This window comes from Oreochromis aureus, linkage group 9, assembly GCF_013358895.1.
Source record: "Oreochromis aureus strain Israel breed Guangdong linkage group 9, ZZ_aureus, whole genome shotgun sequence".
Lineage (NCBI taxonomy): Eukaryota > Metazoa > Chordata > Actinopteri > Cichliformes > Cichlidae > Oreochromis > Oreochromis aureus.
Window position 1 is genome coordinate 17,067,834 of NC_052950.1, and position 22,174 is coordinate 17,090,007.

At 42.6% G+C, this 22,174-nt stretch overlaps 2 protein-coding genes across 7 annotated transcripts; one reads left to right on the top strand and one right to left on the bottom strand.

The window, feature by feature from the left end:
- Positions 1-1,005: 1,005 nt before the first annotated feature.
- xkr9 (XK, Kell blood group complex subunit-related family, member 9) lies at positions 1,006-6,002 on the bottom strand. Of its 6 annotated transcripts, XM_039617491.1 has the most exons (8): positions 5,433-6,002; positions 5,306-5,359; positions 3,994-4,127; positions 3,729-3,883; positions 2,620-3,050; positions 2,522-2,548; positions 1,960-2,174; positions 1,006-1,878 (listed from the first exon to the last, which is right to left on the bottom strand). In XM_039617491.1, exons 5-8 carry the CDS (start codon positions 2,907-2,909, stop codon positions 1,250-1,252), a joined length of 1,161 nt encoding a protein of 386 aa, XP_039473425.1. In that variant the 5' UTR covers positions 2,910-3,050; positions 3,729-3,883; positions 3,994-4,127; positions 5,306-5,359; positions 5,433-6,002; the 3' UTR covers positions 1,006-1,249. The 6 variants fall into 6 exon arrangements, with proteins under 6 accessions (XP_039473425.1, XP_039473427.1, XP_039473429.1 ...); XM_039617493.1 differs by having other exon boundaries at positions 2,522-2,547; positions 2,619-3,050; positions 5,306-6,002; XM_039617495.1 differs by having other exon boundaries at positions 3,729-3,900; positions 5,306-6,002.
- A 93-nt stretch (positions 6,003-6,095) lies between these two features.
- tram1 (translocation associated membrane protein 1) lies at positions 6,096-14,167 on the top strand. Its single transcript, XM_031750035.2, has 11 exons — positions 6,096-6,367; positions 8,591-8,654; positions 9,520-9,641; positions 9,723-9,839; positions 9,924-9,982; positions 10,065-10,149; positions 10,341-10,411; positions 10,575-10,679; positions 10,757-10,900; positions 11,338-11,489; positions 12,651-14,167. The coding sequence occupies exons 1-11, from the start codon at positions 6,245-6,247 to the stop codon at positions 12,719-12,721; spliced, it is 1,113 nt and encodes a 370-aa protein (XP_031605895.1). The 5' UTR covers positions 6,096-6,244; the 3' UTR covers positions 12,722-14,167.
- Positions 14,168-22,174: the final 8,007 nt, after the last annotated feature.

The window sequence follows — 22,174 nt, forward strand, 5'->3', positions numbered from 1 at the left end:
GGCACAACCGACAGATGAAAGTTAAAGTGGCCTCTTGGAGTAAACAAGTCAGAAAGCTCCAAGTTTGGCTAAATTAAAGGAAGGCCAGCGGTGAGGGTGTGGGTGAAGGGGGACGTGCTGCGCTTATTTGAGAGCCAACAACCATCGTGCTCTCTGGACCCTGCGGTTTGTCAGCGTTCCTCCCAGGTGAGCTCACACTGGGCCACCCTCCCCTCCCCTCCTTTTCTGCCCAAGCCAGGAAGAAACAGCGTCCGCAGCTCTCTCCGGCTTGACTCATACAATATTTTGCTGGTAGTCAAAACAAAATTAGCAGTGGTTTGTTATTTCTGGTTAGCTCATCCATGACCCCCTGTCTTCACTACTTCTCAGGAGGTGGGGGGGGGGGATGTTTAGTTGCCACCTTTCAGTTTCTGACTTTCTGTGAGATTACTGAAGTGGTAGATGATCCACTCATCAACTCTTGGTGAGCAAGGCTTAAAGAGTGTACGTAGGAATCATAAAAAATCAACTACAGTATAATTTTAAAGATTATGGAAAATGTTAAGGAGAAAACATTAGAGGGATTAAAAAATGGCTTGACCCCATCTTTAAGTAATCTTTCATGCTTTCTTACTAAAAGTACAACTTTGGTGATTTTGTTACTGTACGCCACCATTTGATCTCACCATTACTAAAAGTCAGCCTAGATGATGGCGCCATCCTGTGTTGAGCATATGCACTACAAGTCCACTCGCAAGATTTGGATATACAAGCTTCGGTTGGTGCTTCAACAAGCTGCTGAGCTTTGGACAAAATAGGGTAGAAATGCTAATATGGGTGGGGCGATGCACTGACAAACAAGCCTTTAAGAAGCAGAGGAGAAGCACAACAATGTATTTATGCTGCTCTCATCACTGGTATATTATACTACACACACTTGGGGGAAATGGTTGAGTTTGTTAATCTTGTCTTTCAGTTTCTTCTAAGATTTAAAAGTCAAGTGAAAACATCAAGAGAGAATTCTGCTTTCATTAATATTTGCAGATTACCTGCTTTATTGCACATTGTAAGAATAAATAGGTAAAGAAAAAAATAAAATAGACATTCAACCACATATATTATCGTCTAGCTAGCCACCAATAGTGCAAATGGTACCTTCAAAACCTCTAAAAGCTCCTTTATTTTATCTCTGTGTGAAATCGTTAGGCCGGTTGAACCTGTGCGTGTCTTTTTGAACCCTTTCACGCTAATTTGAAAAAGAAATTCTTCATTAAGGTTTCAAGAAGTTCTTGATCCTTGCAAGTGACTTTGTTTCCTTTCCCAGGCCGTCCACCTCATCCTCTTCGCACTGCACCCTTCTGGGGTGCAGTTGGACGTAATACAAAATGAGGCACACCAGTCCCAGCACTGAGCATCCACAGATTAAACCGCTGATTGTCAGCAGCAAAGTGCTTGTTTGCAGCTCCGGCTTTAACAAAGCCATCAATGACGGCGACATAATGTTAATAACAGTGTAGAAAATGTAGTAGGTGGTCATGGCTACTTTTGTGTCCTGTCCTTTCACATTAAAAAATGTGAATGTCAGGATGACTCCTACAACTGCCCTGTAGAGAAACTCCAGGCTTCTGCCTGAGCAGAATTTGGTTTCAAGCAAGTGTGTCCATATTGTTGCCAGCAGCCAGAGGACAGTGAGTGCTACTGTAGTGTAGATACTCAGTATGAGGAGGAGGCTGTAGCTTAGAATGAGGCTGGTGATGGTACAAATTTTGTAGAGGAGGTACATTGCTGTGGGGAGGCCAGAGGGCATTTCCCTGATATGGGGGAGAGATCTCCGCAGGCAGCGCCGATAGTCCACCAGTGACCAGGCAGTGTTACAGAAGGAGAAGGCCACAGATAGACCTGAAAGACAAGAACAGGCAGTGTAAGTAATGATTCTTCAAGTTCGCACACATGTGTAGAGGATCTTTTGTCTCTACTTACACTGCATGACTGAGACCTCATTGTGGCCCAGTAATATGTAAAGTTGTAAAAGGAGCTGGGGGGCACTCTCCAGGAAAGTCTCAAAGAGCTTGAGCATGCTCAGATCGGTGGCCACGCAAAAAAGCTTCTTGTGAACTTCCCTCAGCTTATCCACCCCATCGCCATTTGATTTCGTCCAAACCACTTGGAAACCCTCTTTCAGCAGGTGGTAATACCTAGAGACAAGGCAAACACGATGAAAACAAACAAGCTGCCACCCTGCAGTGCACGTGTTATTGCATAGCGTGCTATTGCTGCACAGACGGTGATTCATTTGTGAGGCTTTTTCTTAATGCCATACAACAACTTGAATACAGCTTGAATGTGGGCATTCCAGTTTATTAAATACCACTTTGTCAATGTGCGTGATTATCATAAAGCACGTTTTGACTCACAACATGCAGGCACTCCTTTTTGTAGGTACAACAAGAAACCTCAAGTTACTTTGCTGGTGTTAAACTCAAAGGTCATATCCTACTTAGGCTACTGTGGTCTCATGAAAGCTGTAATTTTAATGGCATACCTGGTAAAGATGCCCAAGCCAAATGCACTCTGCAGGAGGGAGATACAGTGGAGGAAGCTCTCAGCCTGGGCGTCTATTGTCTTATGCAAATCTGGAGATGCAGGACAACAAGCCCAGGTTTTGACATGTCTGATATTTCTTTTTTTCCTTCAGGGTTTAAGAGAGGGTCATTCAAGTCATCCCAATACCAGGCATAGCTGAAGATCTGAGTAACCAGTAGCCCGATCAGAATAAACATTACGGTGAACCCAGTCCAGACGTATTGTTCCTCTTGAAAATATTTCACAGCCAGTACAATGTCTGTCCAAATGTCCCCGACATACAGGAAGACTCCAGCGATGGTTAATAGCCATCGCACTTTGGTGTACCGAATGTCCGACTGAACCATCGTGTTGTCACTTGAAACTTGAAGTGTCCGTCTGTGTTGCAGGCAGATGTGCTTTTGCCTGAAGTTCAGTTTTGCTTTGAAGAGTCTGGAGAAATGCTGCTGTGGACCGTTTGCAGTGTTTCAGGGGCCATTTTGGTCAATCTGCAAAGGCAAAGAAATATATATAATATACGTGTGTGTGTGTGTGTGTGTGTGTGTGTGTGTGTGTGTGTTTATGCTATATGTATTTTTTTGTCTGCTTATTTTGTTGGTTTTGGTTTTGCCTTTTTTCCCCCAGATGTCCCTCTTCCCCCGCTGTGTGTGTGTGTGTGTAACATTTTGTCTTCTTGTACAAACTACTGCTTGTTTTTGTCATTGATATGAAATGCAGTGTGACTTTAGTCAGGTGCTGCGTGATACTGACCTTTGATCCATGCCATGAACACGTAAAAAAATCCTGACAAGCACTTAATTTATGTAATAGAACAATTATTGATTATTTCTATCAGGGCAAATCAGAGCATTAGAACTCTTACATAAGAGACTGGATTGTTCTTACATTTCACACAACAAATAAGCCAAATCTATGTTGTTCAATTAGGAATTTTCAAAAGTTGGCGAAAGAAACATTTTGAATAAAACAGCACTGCCCTTAAAAAATCTTTTTTTTTTTTTAGTTTATGTTCAGGTAGCTGATTTATAACATTTTCAGATGTAATTTACAGATCTGTTTGATAATATTCAGTCTACACAGTTATCATTGCGTGTTATCACACTGAAATCAGGCTACAACAAAACACAGTCACATTCTCACACACACACAGAAGCATTTTAACTCACCAGTACACTCTGAAGGGAGTGAGGTGTTCATTCAGGGAAGGAAACTGTAAATGCCACTGTCCTTTCTCTTTTAAAGGGCTCCACCTCACATAACTATACAGTCAGGTCGGAAATGTGTATACGTGTATAGGAACAGGGTCGCAGTTCACACTTCCCTGTAACAGTTTCATATCTGATATTGCCAGCAAGTGACGAAATGCCCGGGTTTCCACATATTTCAGAACTTGATAACAGAAAACTCGTGCACAACGATCTGTGTACATACCTTTTAATTGCTCTGAGCACATAGGCGTAGACAGGTGAAGTTATGTAACACCTCCGCAGATTTCCTGTAATCTGAATGATTACTGCAAGCATGTGATTACCTTTGCCTGAGCTCAGTAAGCAGCTTGCCCTTCCCTTTTTCCAAAAGTGAAACATAGAAATGGCAAAAATAGAAATTAGTTTAAAAAAATAAATAACATATTGATAGATAAACATTGATATTGGCATAACAATGACTACTGTAGCTTCCTTTTTTGACAACAGGCACAAGATCCTCACTGTAAGTTTTTGGATCTTGTCAAATATTCAAATAGGCTAGTCCATAAGTAAGGATTCACATGCATACATATCTTTTTCACTTCTTTTCTAATAAAGTGTGAAGTCTATTTGTTCATAAGGGAGCCATGATTTGAGTTCCTCCCTTGCTATGTACATAAAAATCACATGAGAGCAACAAACACTGTGGCCTGAGGCCAGGTGTGACTTTGCCCTGTACATTTTCTGAGTCAAATAAGCAGCTGATATCATTAAAACTTCTGGGATATTGATCAGAGGAAGGTGTTAATCAGTTTCAGCTGCTTTAGTGTTAATGAAATTAACAACAGGTGCACTAGAGGAGCAACAATGAGACAGTGTCCTAAACAGACCACTGACACTTTTCCTTCCTTGTTTTTTCTGACTGTTTGTTCACTAGTTTTGCATTTGTCTAGGGTCGGTGTGACTACTGATATCAACAGCTGATACCTGGACCCTACAGAGGTTGCACAGGCAATCCACCTTCTCCAGGATGGCACATCAATATGTGCCATTGCCAGAATATTTGCTCAGTCTAAGTCTAAGAGCATGGAGGAGATTCCAGGGGGACAGGCAGTTATTCTAGAAGCTGGACAGGGCCTAAACCCATCAGCAGGACCGTAACTGTTTCTTTGTGTAAGGAGGAACAGGATGAGAACTGCCAGAGCTACAGAATTACCTCCAGCAGGCCAGTGAAGTGAAGGTCTCTGTCGAGACAATCAAAAACAAACTTCATGAGTGTGGCCTGAGGGCCTGACGTCCTCTTGTGGGCTCTGTGTTCACTGCCTGGTACAGTGGAGCCTGATTGGAATTTGCCATAGAATGCCAGAGTTGACCATCTCTGGCACTCTGTGCTTTTCACAGACGAGAGCAGAATCACACTGAGCACATGTGACAGACATGAAAGGGTCTGGAGAGCCCATGGAGAACGTTATGCTGTAACACTGTTCATCATGTCTGGTTTGGTGGTAGATCAGTGATGGTCTGTGGAGTAGCAGCAGCATCCTGACTGCCTTTACCTCATGCTGGAGCAGTGGGTCCTGGGTTCCTCCTGGCATGCCACAATTCCCAACCTCATGAATAGAGTATACAGTTAGTTCCTGGAGGATGAAGGAACTGATACCATTGATTGACCCCCACACTCACCTGATCTAAATCCAATAGAACACCTGTGAGACATCATGTTTCAGTCCATCTGACGCTACCAGGTTGTACAGATCAGGGAGGAGATCCACCCTGGACACCATCATCATCTCATTAGGATGCACCGACTTTGTCAAGCATGCATACAAGCACTTGGGGGCCAAAATGGACTCACTTGCCAGATCATTTTTTCACTTCAATTTTTTAGGGTGTTTTTGAATTCAGCCCTCTGCCGTTTGAGCATTTCTATCAAATGATGTAGCATCCTTTCATTCCAAGCACATTAACCATTCTGTATTACTGTGGACATCCAGCATTATTTTTTCCCCACTGAGGTTTTTTTTAGCAGTGTATATTTGCTCATAAATTGTGTTTCTCCCTATCCCTATCCTTACACAAAATGACAGGAGAGTGCAAACTAATTCTCACTTTCTACGTTATGAAGGTGTGGCTTGGTCCAGTTTATTTTCAGTGTAAAATAAGCAGCTGATATGATAGCCTTAAAATATTTTCTTTCTCCAGCCACTAAACTCAGCTTACATCTTGTACTCCGAACCTCTAGGCAGCGACAGAGAGCCCCAGCTGTTACTCTCCTGTGCGTAAAGATGGCTCGTTGGTCAGGCGCACCAGCTCTCTCCGTGGACCCTCCCACTAGTGGAAGAGTGACACGCCATTCAATTGCTGCCTGGCCCGCTGCATGTAGGAAACAGGAGGGAGCTTTGAGCAGAAGGATATCTTACTATCTGGCAGGAGGAGGGAGAAAAAGCGGCTACATCTGCGTTGCGTGAAGCAAAAGTTGGACGAATCGCGTCGACATGGGGATCCGAAAAAAGACTAACAAGAATCCGCCGGTGCTGAGCCATGAGTTTGTCATCCAGAACCATGCAGATATTGTTTCCTGTGTTGCTATGGTGTTTCTCCTCGGCTTGATGTTTGAGGTGAGTCCACATGTTGAATGGCTTCTTTTAAACTGTGGATCACTCGAGGGATGCTCGGCAGGAAAAGTGAGGGGGATTATCGCTAGAAGGAATGCCGAATACTCCCAATCGGTTCTCATGAGAACTGACATGGCTGTCTGATCTATTCTTCACACTACTTCCTCTCGTAATCGAAACTTTTCCCCATCACGATGGCCTCGCGTTTGCGTTTCATTCCAGAGCGTTCTAACCTCCACTGCTCTCGGGTTATGTTATTTACAGAGACTAAATATGATTTTTTTAAAGCGTTGTGGGAACTATTTCACTCACATCTGGCTGCTTTCCCACCTAAAATCCGATAGGCTATTTAAGAAAAAAAAAATCATCGACACTAAGGCCCGCGGTTCGATCATGCACGCAAAAAGAAAACCAAGAACAAAAGTATTTTTTAGCGATATGTTTTGCAGAAATTTCCCATCGAGCGGCAAGTTTGCATTGCAGCACTTTATCGAGCTCAGTGGTTACGGTGTTTTGCAACACTCCAGACTTGGGTTAGTTTGTATGTGTTACGTGGCAATCACGCAGCGGTTCACAGAGCGCTGTCATCGCCGAAACCCGCTTTCTTCGTCACTCAAAGTTGTCACCCGAGCTGGAAGAGCGCTTCAGACGTGAGCGGACACATCGAGCTGACACACGGGATCGTGTCACACAGCACGGCCGTCTCTTTACGCGGTGCAATCTGCTCTGCTTTGAAGCAAATGTGCGTTAATGTCAAAGCGCGTTTCATCCTAAGCGGAAAAAAAGCACCGCCGTTGCTGGTGTCCAGCCGGCCATAATTAAAACTGCTTCCTGTTTGTGCTTTCCAAAGTAAACCCCCTGGGAACTACGTGCTGTTGGCAGCGTGGATGTTGAAAAGCGTGATATTTGCAGGAATTGTTAGTTATATCTGTGCTGCTTTAGACTTTAGCTTTGGCTCTTTTTTTCTTTGCTTTGAGATATTTATTTCTTGCAAGCCGGGCTCTCTTGCTGTGAAGGACTAATATGCAACTTCCAACTGATATCTCATTAGCTGCCTGCCTTGATTAAGTTCTGTTTACTTTCAGTGAGCGTAAGGAGTTTGTTGCTCTACATAATTCACATTTAGTGTCATGCATTATCTCGTGTTCTTAAATTATCAGACTAAAAATGTTGTATACAAAAAATGGATAAGCAAAATGAAAGTAAAAAAATTGGAAGGCATAGAAATATAAAGTATATGTACTTGTTGTTTTGCTTTCTGTTATAGTTTTCCCTCTTTAGGCCAGGAAAAAAAAATATCTCCACTATAAATATAACTATAACTGCACAAAATTAGTGGGACACAAAGGAAAAACTCCGACTTCTTGTATTAATAAAAGCCTTTTTACTCATATGGACACAAGTGTCTGGCCACCTACACACTGCACCTGCAGGAGCTTTTATGACATCCCATTCTAAGTACATAGGTATTACATAATATGGAGTTGGTCCCCACCCCCCTTCCTTTGCAGCTACAACAGAGTTCACTCTTCTAGGAAGGATTTCCACAAGAGTTTGGAGTGTGTCTGTGGAAATTTTTGCCCTTTTATCCAGAAGAGCGTTGTACTGAACGAGAGGCCCTCGATTAAAGTCTTTCTTTCAAAGAGTTTTTTTGTTTGTTTTTTGTTTTTTTTTAGATCAAGGTGGCACAGTCAAGTTCTTCCTAACCAAACGCATCCACCCGTTTTCCTTGCTTTATACACAGGGACACAGAAAAAGCCCTTCCCCAAACTGTTCCCACAAACCTGGAAAAACCTAGAATTGTCCAAAATGGCTCAGTAAGATTTAACATTCACTGGGGCTAAAGGGCCCAGGGGCCCCAAAAACAACCCCACAGCATTCATTGATTAAAATATATGACCCAGAATCTTGTGTCTATATGGTGCATAGCTTAATAAAAAGACTTTTATTAATGTAAGTGGTAAATGTTTTTTTCCATTGTGTCTGTTGTGCAGAAAAGTTGTGTTTATAGTGACAATATGTTTGCTTTCCTGGACCGAATAGGGAAAAGCATAACAGAGAAACAGGTAAAAATACTGAATACCTTTAAGTTTGTGTTAAACATAACAGCATTAACTCAGGTGTGTTATATTACCACTATATTCATACACATCCTAAATGTATTATTTCAATATTTAATAAGCATTTTGACTTGTATTTTGTACAATTGCTGTCTTTTGTCTGCAGGTCACCTCTAAGTTTGCAGTCTTCTTCATAACTGTCCAGTACAACGTCACCATATCAACAAATGGTAAGTTAACCAGTGGTGTGTGGCGAGAACAGATGTTTCAGTGCAGTACTTTCTTTTACTTGCTGCAATCCTCTCATTTGGATTCTAAAGTGGCACTTACGCAGCCCTACACAAACCCATTTCAGGGCTCTTTTTTTTTTTTCCCCCCTGCTTCCGAGCTAAATTTAGTCTGCCTGATTTATAAAGTTCTCTTGTGGCAAGGTTGCGCCGGGCGAATTTGGGCTAAGGTGTAATATAGGCCTCACAATCCAAGTCCTGCTCCTTTCAAGGTTAACAGAATCTCTGCCAGCTGACTTCAGATACCGAGACTGCAGGACCTGTTCATGCTGTGTGTGGGGTGCAGGCTTCCAGCTCGGTGATTCAGCTCTTATCTGTTGGACCTGACTACTTGCCGTATTCTGTAACTTATTTACAGCTCGAATCTCATGAGCCACATAGCATCCAGCGTCCTAATCTCTCTGCAGTGAGTGTTCTGAAGCAATTTCAGTGATGGCTGCTGTATTTTTATTTTTCAAGCGACCAACTGGATTGATTTCTTTGCGAGCTTCTGTAAATGATGACCAAAACCACTCAGTCCATCTAAGGATACTTGTTGGGAACTGTGTTCACGTATCGGCTATCTCTGTTTTTACGGACACTGAGCTCAAGGGTGCATGGAATAAATGTAACTTTAGAAAGCTAGAAGAGGTTCTATGTGTATATTGGTGCAAACACGGTCTCTTGCGTTTTCCAAGCGGTGTGATTCTGCACAGCCGGGGCTCACTAATTCAAACGGCTCACTCCAGGAAAGCGCACCTGACATTTTGGATGTGAATCACAGATGGGTGTTGATTTTTTCACTCTGCATGACTTTTGTGTGCTGCAGAACTACCAGAGGAGACTGCCGTGAACCACTTCCACCACGGGATCAAGGACTTGGCAACTATCTTCTTCTACATGCTGGTGGCTATCATAATGCATGCCATTATCCAGGAGTATGTGCTGGACGTAAGTGGGACAAAGACACGGAGTTAAGTTCATCTCTGTTAGAAACGATTCTGTATTGTTCACTGCTGGTCATCTTTGCAGAAAATCAACAGGAAGAAGCACTTCTCCAAAACCAAACACAGCAAGTTCAATGAGTCCGGCCAGCTCAGCGCCTTCTACCTCTTCTCCTTTGGTTGGGGCACAAGCATCCTGCTCTCTGTACGTACAATAGCCAGCTGCCTTTGGTTTTGTTTGCTTATGCTTGACCCCATAAAACGTACTTAAAAGCTTGCTTGTTCTTAGGAAAACTTCCTGTCCAATCCAGTCAGCCTGTGGGAGGGTTATCCACATACACTGATGCCGTAAGTTGTGATGCTGATTGTGGAAATTCATCAATCATTTGGGACTTTTCTAAGCTTTTTGTAACCTCTCGCTTTCTTTCAGATTCCAGATGAAATTCTACTACATCTGTCAGCTGGGCTACTGGCTGCATGCTCTACCCGAGCTGTATTTCCAAAAGACAAAGAAGGTAAGAGGACGTGCGGAGCCAGTCGCTTTGGGATGGGACGATGTGACGCAGTTTCCTGTTTGACTTTCACGGCCGAGCCACATTGTTTCAAAGTCTCATCATCCTCTCGCTTAAATCACCATGTGCAGAGCCGCACTGCTGTAAATATTTTGACCATGTTTGGCCTCCCACCCTTTGTGTTTACTGTTTAGGAGGATATTCCACGCCAGCTTGTGTACATCTCCCTGTACCTGGTCCACATCGCTGGCGCCTACATTCTAAAGTAAGAAGCGCCCACTGTAGAAAGCCTTTAATTAAGTGTGTGAGTTGGTGTGGCTTGTTTGTACACTGCCCTTTAGGAGAAAGTTTGTGGTGTCTCCTTGTATTTTTTTTTCCTGTCATTTGTAATGAAAAACTCTCTAAAGATGTTTCCTTGTGTGTTACAGCCTGAACCGCCTGGGTCTGGTCCTCCTTGTGTGTCACTACTTTGTCGAGCTTCTGTTCCACATTTCCCGTCTGATCTACTTCAGCAATGAGAACAGGCAACTGGGGTGAGTTCACTATTAGGAGGTTTTAGATTGAAAGCGAAAGAGAGCAAAGTCTTAAAACTTGTCCTCTTGTCTCACAGTTTCACCATTTGGGCGGTCTTGTTTGTCCTTGGACGGCTGCTCACCCTGTCCCTGTCTGTCCTCACCGTGGGCTTTGGCCTCGCCACAGCTGAGAACCAAGGTTTCGATTGGGCCGCAGGAAACTTCAACGTCCTTTTTGTTCGGTAAGCGTTTCTGAGAGTAGAAACTAAAAAATCTGAACTTGCAAACATAGCTGAAATTAATTTCTTTTGCTCAGACAACCTTTTTTAAAATGTGTAATTCATGGAGATTGAAGCTAAATTTCTTGATATTTTTTTAAATTCATGTGCGGCATATGTAAGTTTGTAACAACCGCTCATTGACTGCTCACAGTCGAGATGTGAGGCCTTCTTTGTAGACCTTTAAGAGCATATTGTATAGAGCTAAAATAAACCAACAGCAAGAACATCATCATACAAAAGGAAGTGCACTCCGGCGTCGATAAATGAGCGTGACGCGCAACCACAATGCGTCTTGTGCTAAGCAGATTAAACACTTCCTACTTTGTTTTTGTGCGCAGTTTTTACCAGTGTCTTATGTGTGACACAAAGTGCGATGCTTTTATCTCTCTCTCTACTAGGGTAACTGTCCTGGCCGCCATCTGCCTCACACAGGCCTTTATGATGTGGAAATTTATCAACTTTCAGCTGCGCCGGTGGAGAGAGCATGGCCAAGCTCAGACCTTGAAAAAGAAACAAGCTCCTTCCAAGAGCAAATCAAAGAAAGACAAAGGTAAGAGCACAAGCATGAATTAGCTCCCTATTTGCAAAACCATCGCTGGAGGTTCCTCTCCAACAACTTTCCATATTTAAAGCATAATATCTAGCTTTTTTTTTTTTTTTAGTGTAAATAATCCCTTCATGCCCTAGAATGGCTTGGAATAACTCTACACCTTTCTTTCTTGGAGTATGTTCAGCTTTGTGGTGCATATGCAAATTAGTCATCTCCAACTCCACCTACCCTTCTACCATTCGCTTCCAGTGCCATCATCATAGGTGCTTGCATTCAGCTCGGCTCAAACTATGAAACTGTTCTGTAGTAAAATAGCAATGCGTGGTCCAAAAGAATAAAAGCAACTTATAAAGCCATCTAAAAGTTTATGTACGGTAAAAGGAATTGTAGTGAAAAACTTCCCTGAGTGCTCAGAGTAGAGAAGCACTATTTGAATACAGGTGTCATTCACACAGTGCTTTTTTTGAGCAGTTTTGGGGTTCAGTGTTTTGCCCCAGGATACTTCCCCGTATTGACCAGAGAAGCTGTGATTCAAACTACTTTTATTTCAGTTACATGAATTACATGTGAAGATAAACGATCCACTCTACCTTCACAGCCGCTGTGTCAAAACCCGTTTCATATAATTCTTTCTACACCATTATAAACCTTGAATACCATCCAGTTAATAACATCTTTCCAATGTTACATAAAACTCGTTATTAATCTGCAGCCCTGTAGCTCGTGCTGTGAAAAGTCTAAATCTGTGCTTTTGAGACCGTCGTTGATACACTGCAGCTCAGCCATATAATTCCTGCTTTTGCTTTAGGAACTTAAACACTTGGTGGATATGTTGGGTCTTTACAATAGCTACTTTTGGCTGCTTCCTTGCCACAAGAGATCACCACAGTGGATGGCTTAGCATGTTTGATTTGGCCAGATACCCTTCTTGTTGCTCCCCAAAGGGCATTTGTGTATCTTCCTGCAATCAAACCAGTGACCATGCACTTGGCACACAAATATGTTGACCGCTACAATATAAAGACACGATGTTTGTTCTTTAAAATACATGATTAAGTGTCACATTTTAGTTTTTCAAATGAAACAACAATACATAACTTAAAGGTTTGTCTGCTCATTCACGTTTTTGATCTCTCCTTTTTTTTTTTTTTTTTTTTTTAGCCAATGGAGTAAATGGAGTTAACTCTCACCAAGCTGATTCACCAAGAGCCAGAAAAGAGAAGTCCTCATAAAACATTCCTCTCAGCCCTTTCCATCGCCTCCCCACCTCAGAGAACTCTCCTCTCACTCTGTCCCCTCCTCACGTCCGGCCCAGCAGATCCTCCAGCTCCTTGATCTACGACACGCATCTTCAGCTCCCACACACGACTGACCTCCCAGCTGGACTTCAAGGACCAGAATGCAGCTTCGCTTCTCATCCAGCACACCGTCATTTCTGAATCTTTGCCCTGCTGTGCTATTGTGAATGAAAAGAAAACCAATTTAGAAAATAAACTATGAAGAAAAAACAAAAGACCTTTATTTAAGAAGTGCCTATTGATACGGAGCGTTTTTTGTACAGAGTGTAATTTTAAAATTTCAGGAATAATCACTGCAGTGTTTTAATGTTTCTCCCATTTTATCTTTTCATGCTTTTTCTAAGTACTGTGTATTCCAACTCGTCTCTTCTTGGGGTTTTTTGCCTCCTTTTATTTATAACTGCTCGCTCAGCTCCTTTTCTTTGCCACCGACTCCTGCCCCTCTGTGGGGGCATTTTTGCAGACACTATATGTGAATTTCCCTGTAATGTCTCTTGTTTTCCCCTAAGTGAGGGATGCAAAAAGGAAACAAAATCTTATCTTTGTCTTTCAGATTAAGACTGGGGTCACAAATCGACTCAAACTCAGTGTTTTCTCCATTTCGTTCATCAGCGGACACCTATAGATGGAACGTAAGGTAGAATATGGAGGTTTTTAAAGTCCCCTTATGAATAAGAATAAGGGTGAGCGTGTAAAAGCATTCGAGGAAAACAGGAGACATCGTTGTGTAATAATGTAAGTAGATTCACGGTTCAGTATTGTGCAAAACTGCCAGCAAAGTAACCTGATGTAGCATTAAGTGTCAGAGTTCAGAACAGCTTTGTAATCGGATCATGAACTGTTTGCGTTTGTATCTATAGGTCTAAGAAATAAACACGCCTTGTGTTTTAGCTTTGAATGACATGACTTTCTAAGTGAGACCGAAAAGACTTAATCAGGCAATATGTCGGTTTAGTGAGTTTGAATCGCTGTCTTGTATGATCCTGCCTCATTTGCTGTTTAAGTGGAATTGTTTCCCTGTGTTTGCGTGGCCTGCTTGAAAAATGTTCACATGAATGACTTGTTGTAAAAGCATGGACCAAGAATGAAACATAACTATGTTTTGTTTAGCTTTTAACCCCGCCCCCTCCCTTTACCCTACTATTGACTGTGCCATATGAGCCTGGTTGATATGCCTTTTATTTACATGCCATAAGATAAATTTGCAAAGCTACGGAGAGCAATCAAATACGTTTTCGTTTAAGTTTCCCAGTTAACACCGGCCTGTTCCAAAAGATTAACCTGTTGGGTATGCAGTGGTTGCCTTTAAGCCGCATGTGGATTTCTGAACCTGTCCTGAGGGGTTATCTTGATAAAGGAATAAAATGTATTGAAAACAAATTCTCTGAGTTATGACTTGACTGTATTAATAGCAGTGTCCACATTTTAGTTTTTATTTGAAGAAAGAGGCTCACAGTTGAGATCACTTGGATGAAGCCTGGTATTTCACGTTTGAATGCAATCACTTCTTACATAGAAGCAACACCTGCTGGGAACCTGGAGTGAAAAATCAAGATTAGTTCATTTCACTAATATTTAATGCCAAGGGAGCAGTGTTACGACGAATTACGCCTCAACACTGTATGAAGCTTTTATTTTAGACGCCAAAATTAAGATCTCTAATTGTTTCATTATACAAGTTAAAAGGGGGACTTGTGTTTGTCATGATTGTGGTCAGAAGATGACATCCACTCACTATGGGTATGAATTTCATGGTAATTTGGGGATTTTAATGATTTCTTTTAACTGTTTTTTGTTTGTTTTCCCAGGATCGGACGATTCTACGACATAAATCTTTATTGGCTTCAAAAAACAAAACAAAAAAACACACAAGAACTGGGTGCACAAGTTTAAATTTATTTTGGATTTTCTCTAATCCACAATGAGTCAAAAGTATATGTACATACACCCCCACTAATTTTTGGTGTCTTTTAGCATGTTGGACCTCGACCATATACTTTTAGTAGCGATCAGCAAGCTTCTGACATAATTCTGGCTGGATATTTGACCGCTCTTCTTGGCAGAATTGGTAGCATTTATTTAAATTTCCAAAAGTTGAATCTGTTCATCTGGACGTAGCGTTTTGTGGGAGAAACGTTTCGTCACTCATCCAAGTGACTTCTTCAGTCTCAGCTGACTGCAGGTTTCCCCAAACCTTATAAACAATACATTTGCATAATGACTGAAACCAGCCCACTGAAGGAACAATGGGCTGTGAGGTCAGTTCCTTAATCATAATTATGCAAATTCCCATGACCATTGATCAACAATCACTGACCAAAACCCACTGATCAAAGAACACTGATCAATGGCCATGAGTACCATTCACAGAGAGTTGGGGAATGGCTGCAATCACAGCATTGTAAGATGGCAAAAGATGTACCCTTAGGCCCCCTCCTCGATTCAGAGATGGTCTTTCCTTTTCACGTCACGGCCTCCTTGACTCCGCGCTCAAACCAGCGTTCTTCCCTGTCCAGGATGTGTACATCCTCATCGTTGAAAGAGTGTCCACTGGCCTGTAGGTGTAAATAAACTGCAGAGTCCTGGCCTGATGAGGTAGCTCTTCTGTGTTGTGCCATCCGCTTCGCTAGAGGTTGTTTGGTTTCCCGATGTATAAATCCTGGCAATCCTCCTGGCACTTAACAGCGTACACTATGTTACTCTGTTTGTGTCGGGGACCCGATCCTTGGGTGGACCAGTTTTTGGCGCAGCGTATTTTGGGGTTTAAAAGCCACAGAGACCTGGTGTTTAGAAAAAAATGCGTCTCAACTGTTCCGATACTCCTGACACATATGGGATCACTACAGGTTTTCGCCTGGGCAGCGGTTGTCCTTCTCTCCTGGATCGGCTGGAGCTTTTTTAGGTGCCTTCCAGCTTTGACAAAAAGTCCAGCTGGGATAGCCACATTGCTCAGGGCCTTCTTGATGTGCTGTTCTTCTGCCTCCCTGGCCGCTGTGTCAGTGGGGATGGTGTTCGCTCTGTGTTGGGCGTCCTGATGACACCCAGTTTGTGCTCAGTGGATGATGAGAGTCAAACCTTAGATACTGATCCGTATGTGTAGGTTTACGGTACACGTCAGCCTTTAGATGTCCCCCATTACTGATGGAAATCTCACAGTCTAAGAAGGCTAACCTGCCACTTTTCATATCCTCCCTGGTGAATTTGATGTGTTGGTCCACCGAGTTAATGTGATCCGTGAAATGTAGTACGTCCTGAGATTTGATTTTCACCCAGGTGTCATCCATATCTGAACCAATGGCTTGGTGGTGTTCCAGGGTAGGATAGCAAAGCCCTCTTTTCCACTTCTTCCATGTACAAATTGGCCACGATGGGTGAAACTGGGAGCCCATGGCACACCCATGTTTCTGCCTGTAGAACTGACCCTTGTATGTGAAGTAGGTGGAATGAAGACACAGTTCCAAAAGCAAACACACTTGGTTGATGCTGAGAGTGGTCCTGTTGCTGAGGTTGGTGTCATCCTGTAATCTCTTACGGACTACCTCCAACGCTTCCGTGACTGGGATGCAAGTGAAGAGAGATGTAACGTCAGACGAGACCATGGTTTCATCTGCCTCCATAATGACATCTCTCACCTTCTCAACAAAATCCAGGGTGTTCTGGATGTGGTGTTCAGAGCTGCCCACCAGCGGGTTGAGGATCGAAGCCAGAAACTTGGAGATGTTATAGGTGACCGAGTTGATCATGCAGACAATTGGTCTTAAAGGTGCACCCTGCTTATGTATTTTCGGTAAACCATACAGACTTGGTGTAGACTCCCTGGGTACAGCCTGTGGTATGAGGTCCGGTCGATAGCCTTGTCTTGTTCTAACTGCTTCAGACAGTCTATGACCCTCTTCCTGTAGCCACTTCCTGGGTCTCGTTTCAGGGGCTCATAAGTATTTTCATCACTGAGTAGTGACAAAATCTTCTCATGATAGTCTTTCTGGTTAAGCAATACTGTGCACCTACCCTTGTCTGCCGGAAGGATGATAATGTTGTTGTCATCACTAAGTGATGTGAGTGCCTTCCTCTCCTCCATGGTGATGTTGGATGCTGGGGCTTTGCATTGCTGAGACAGGCCGAAACTTTCGTCCCGTGGTTGCTCTGCTTCTACTTCTGCAATATTGTTGTTCACGCAATTGCTGTTTCTGTGGCTGTGATCAGCTCCACTAGAGGGATTTGTCTCGGTGTGACGGCAAAATTCAACCCTTTAGCAAGGATGTTTTCTCTGTTTGGGTGAGCTGTCTGTCAGACAAATTCTTCACCCACTTGTCCACATCCTCCATGTCGCATCCTTGTCTCTTCTGGCCACTGAGGACACTCTCCGTATTTTTTTGGTTGGTTTCCGGCGTACAAAAAAAAGTAAGTCAAACTTCCTTTGTTGCCTGGTCTTAGACTTCTTGTGCTGTGCTAGACGAGCCTTCTCAGTGAAGTCAAACACCTTTTAAGAGTATTCTCATCTAAAAGCATAGTCAGTCTCCATCGGATCCGCTCCTCTTGAGATTTTAGCATGTCGATGGTAAAATTTGTCTGCCTCACCCGTTCATTAAGCAACTGATGCTGTGCCTTCTGGAGGATTTTTGTTGCCGGAAGCCTTTAACTGAAGAGCTCATTTGCAGACTTTTAGGAGTAATCCTGTTTTGTCGGCATCTGAGGCTGAATCTCAGGTGGTTCCTGTAGTCCGCCATCTTACGTGCTGTTTGCTCATACTGACGTACAAGCTTTTAGGCAGTCCTTGCCAAAGTGGGTTAAAACGTCTTGATGCATTCTCAATCATCCAGGAAAGTAAATCTCCAAAAGTTGAATCTGTTCATCTGGACGTGGCGTTTTGTGGGAGAAAGCGTTTGCGTCACTCATCCAAGTGACTTCTTCAGTCTCAGCTGACTGCAGGTTTCCCCAAACCTTATAAACAATACATTTGCATAATGACTGAAACCAGCCCACTGAAGGAACAATGGGCTGTGAGGTCAGTTCCTTAATCATAATTATGCAAATTCCCATGACCATTGATCAACAATCACTGACCAAAACCCACTGATCAAAGAACACTGATCAATGGCCATGAGTACCATTCACAGAGAGTTGGGGAATGGCTGCAATCACAGCATTGTAAGATGGAAGCAGTTAGAACAAGACAAGGCTATCGACCGGACCTCATACCACAGGCTGTACCCAGGGGAGTCTACACCAAGTCTGTATGGTTTACCGAAAATACATAAGCAGGGTGCACCTTTAAGACCAATTGTCTGCATGATCAACTCGGTCACCTATAACATCTCCAAGTTTCTGGCTTCGATCCTCAACCCGCTGGTGGGCAGCTCTGAACACCACATCCAGAACACCCTGGATTTTGTTGAGAAGGTGAGAGATGTCATTATGGAGGCAGATGAAACCATGGTCTCGTCGACGTTACATCTCTCTTCACTTGCATCCCAGTCACGGAAGCGTTGGAGGTAGTCCGTGAGAGATTACAGGATGACACCAACCTCAGCAACAGGACCACTCTCAGCATCAACCAAGTGTGTTTGCTTTTGGAACTGTGTCTTCATTCCACCTACTTCACATACAAGGGTCAGTTCTACAGGCAGAAACATGGGTGTGCCATGGGCTCCCCAGTTTCACCCATCGTGGCCAATTTGTACATGGAAGAAGTGGAAAAGAGGCTTTGCTATCCTACCCTGGAACACCACCAAGCCATTGGTTCAGATATGTCGATGACACCTGGGTGAAAATCAAATCTCAGGACGTACTACATTTCACGGATCACATTAACTCGGTGGACCAACACATCAAATTCACCAGGGAGGATATGAAAAGTGGCAGATTAGCCTTCTTAGACTGTGAGATTTCCATCAGTAATGGGGACATCTAAAGGCTGGCGTGTACCGTAAACCTACACATACGGATCAGTATCTGGGTTTGACTCTCATCATCCACTGGAGCACAAACTGGGTGTCATCAGGGCGCTCCAACACAGAGCGAACACCATCCCCACTGACACAGCGGCCAGGGAGGCAGAAGAACAGCACATCAAGAAGGCCCTGAGCAAATGTGGCTATCCCAGCTGGACTTTTGTCAAAGCTGGGAAGGCACCTAAAAAAGCTCCAGCCGATCCAGGAGAGAAGGACAACCGCTGCCCAGGCGAAAACCTGTAGTGATCCCATATGTGTCAGGAGTATCGGAACAGTTGAGACGCATTTTTCTAAACACCAGGTCTCTGTGGCTTTTAAACCCCAAAATACGCTGCGCCAAAAACTGGTCCACCCCAGGATCGGGTCCCCGACACAAACAGAGTAACATAGTGTGCGCTGTTAAGTGCCAGGAGGATTGCCAGGATTTATACATCGGGAAACCAAACAACCTCTAGCGGCTGCGGATGGCACAACACAGAAGAGCTACCTCATCAGGCCAGGACTCTGCAGTTTATTTACACCTACAGGCCAGTGGACACTCTTTCAACGATGAGGATGTACACATCCTGGACAGGGAAGAACGCTGGTTTGAGCGCTGAGTCAAGGAGGCCGTTACGTGAAAAGGAAAAGACCATCTCTGAATCGAGGAGGGGGCCTAAGGGTACATCTTTCGCCATCTTACAATGCTGTGATTGCAGCCATTCCCAACTCTCTGTGAATGGTACTCATGGCCATTGATCAGTGTTCTTTGATCAGTGGGTTTTGGTCAGTGATTGTTGATCAATGGTCATGGGAATTTGCATAATTATGATTAAGGAACTGACCTCACAGCCCATTGTTCCTTCAGTGGGCTGGTTTCAGTCATTATGCAAATGTATTGTTTATAAGGTTTGGGGAAACCTGCAGTCAGCTGAGACTGAAGAAGTCACTTGGATGAGTGATGAAACGTTTCTCCCACAAAACGCTACGTCCAGATGAACAGATTCAACTTTTGGAGATTTACTTTCCTGGATGATTGAGAATGCATCAAGACATTTATTTAAATTGGTTGGTTTCCTGGTACAGACCAGGCTTTGAAGCATAGCCCACAAACTTTCAATAGGGTTGAGGTCAGGGTTTGGGAAGGCCGTTATAGAAGCTCAATGTTAGCCTGCTTTATCCGTTCCAGAACAAGTTTTCATGTGTGCTTAGGATCATTGTCCTGTTGGAATACCCAGCTGTGTCCAAGTTTCAAACATCTAGCTTTTGACTTGAGGTAAATTAGAATTGGGAGGTAGTCCCCCTTCTTCATTATTCCATCCACTTTGTTCGATGTACCACTACCACTTGTACCAAACCAGACCCAGACCATGATGTTACCACCACTGTGCCTGACAGTTGGTACAGTGTTCTTAGATTTGAAAGCGTCACCTTTACTACTCCAAATATACCTCTTGTCATTGTGGCAAAATAACTCAATCTTTATCTTGTTTGACTATAAAACGTTTGGTAGACTTGCAAATTTAAGTCGAGCTTGAAGGTGCTGATATTGGAGCACAGGCTTCTTTCCTGGTCAGCTCCCTTTTAGCCCATGGCAATGTAAAACTTGATTCACCAATGGATAGCGGCACTGGTATTCTAGCAGTTTCCAATTCATGGCAGATTTGACCCTTGGTGGTTCATGGTGGTGATCATTCCTGAACATCATGGACAATTTCCTCTTCTGAGGGTGATGATTTGGGTCTTCCTACAGACCATGGCATTGGTATGTCCAAATAACTTGTACTTAGTTGTTTGAGGCGAAAATAAAGCTACAATTCTCCTTCTTAGATGTTCACTGAGGCAACTGGACGTTCCTATTGTTCTGAGTATTGATCAATCCAACAAGTTCTGTCAAACAAAATAATTTTTGTGCTGGCAAAGAGAATTTAGATCACTAAGGAGAAGTTAATAGGTCTTGGCCTTGGCCTCAAAGAAATCATTAAAAGCCCATAACTACTATAATGTTCATGCCCGTCACGAGTGGATGTCAGCTTCTGGCAACAACTAGTTATATGACAGAAAATTATGAACAACATAAGACCCCTCAAAACCTATATAATGAAAAACGTGTAAATTAATCTACAACTGAATACAAGACAGGAATGCCTTCTTTCACCACTCAAACAGCCAGTTTCAAGCTATACATTCAATGCTCTTCACAGTTAAAACCACATGCCAGCCTTTTTGGTTTGTAGTTTCATGCACAGGTAACAAAAAGCGATGTGTTTATCCCTACTGTAAGTGATGCAGTCTTTGATGCCTAAAATCTGGGATATGGTCACTGTATGATTTATATATAGGAAAAAGCTTTGCCGCCTTTTAATAGTTTTTCTCAAAAAAATGAATATATGTAGGCCACACACATAGCTATTTGCAGCTCAGGTGTTTTGTTTGATCTAATTCAAATTGTCACCCTTTATATCCTGGCCAGTCAATTTCAGATTGAATTTTTTTAATGCAAAATTGATTCCAAAGAGATTATAAGTAGAATCTGTGTAAATCTACACAGATTGTGGAGTTCCATTTTTGGGACGTCTTCTAAATTACGCGGATAAACAGTAAATCTATTTCCATTGATTTCACTGCTCAGGGTTGGTCTCATTAGATATCTCCGTTAGTGAGCATGATGTGAACATGATTGTTGTCTCTTCTCTGTTGGCCAGAGTGTGCATTCTTTCGAGGTGGAAGGATTCTCTGCGCCCAGCATCTGGCTAGTAGATTAGAGGGGTTATATGTTATATTCATCTAGAAAGAGATCTGCTGGGAAAGTCTAGGTTACCTGGCAACCATTCATATCCTTTGTTGAAAGCATTGCAGCTGTTGTTATTAACACATAAAATGACCATTATTTTTTATATATGATTGAGTAAATATGCTAACGATGTCTGACTATGTTCATGTCCTTGATATGAGTGGAAGATGGTGCTGGGTATCATGGCATGCTCTCGGTTCTGAAATATTTATGTTATCAGTTTTTAAGCTGTATTTTTTTCTGTATTATTTTTATTCATTTATCTTTTTTAATCTTCAAATAGCTGTTCAGCACTTTGCTTGAAAGTGCTTCATAAATAAAGCGATCATTATTATTATTAGTAGTAGTAGTATTATTAGTATTATTAACATAATCAAACGGGTGAGAAAGGTCTGATTTTTTTTTAATAAAATAAAATATTTAATAAATTGTAATAAGAAAAATCTAAGAAAAATAGTAAGGGTACCATAGCGTTAATTATAATGTTTTTTTGTTTTGTTTTATATATACATCAAATGCGATGCCATATCTTGGAAGATGTTTAGCCACAGTTTCTTTTTTGACATTATTACAGAGTTACAGCAGCTTCACCAAGTACCACAAAGCAGTTGTTTCATACTCCAAAAAAAAAAAACAAAAAAAAAACTACTTCAGTGTGCTTTA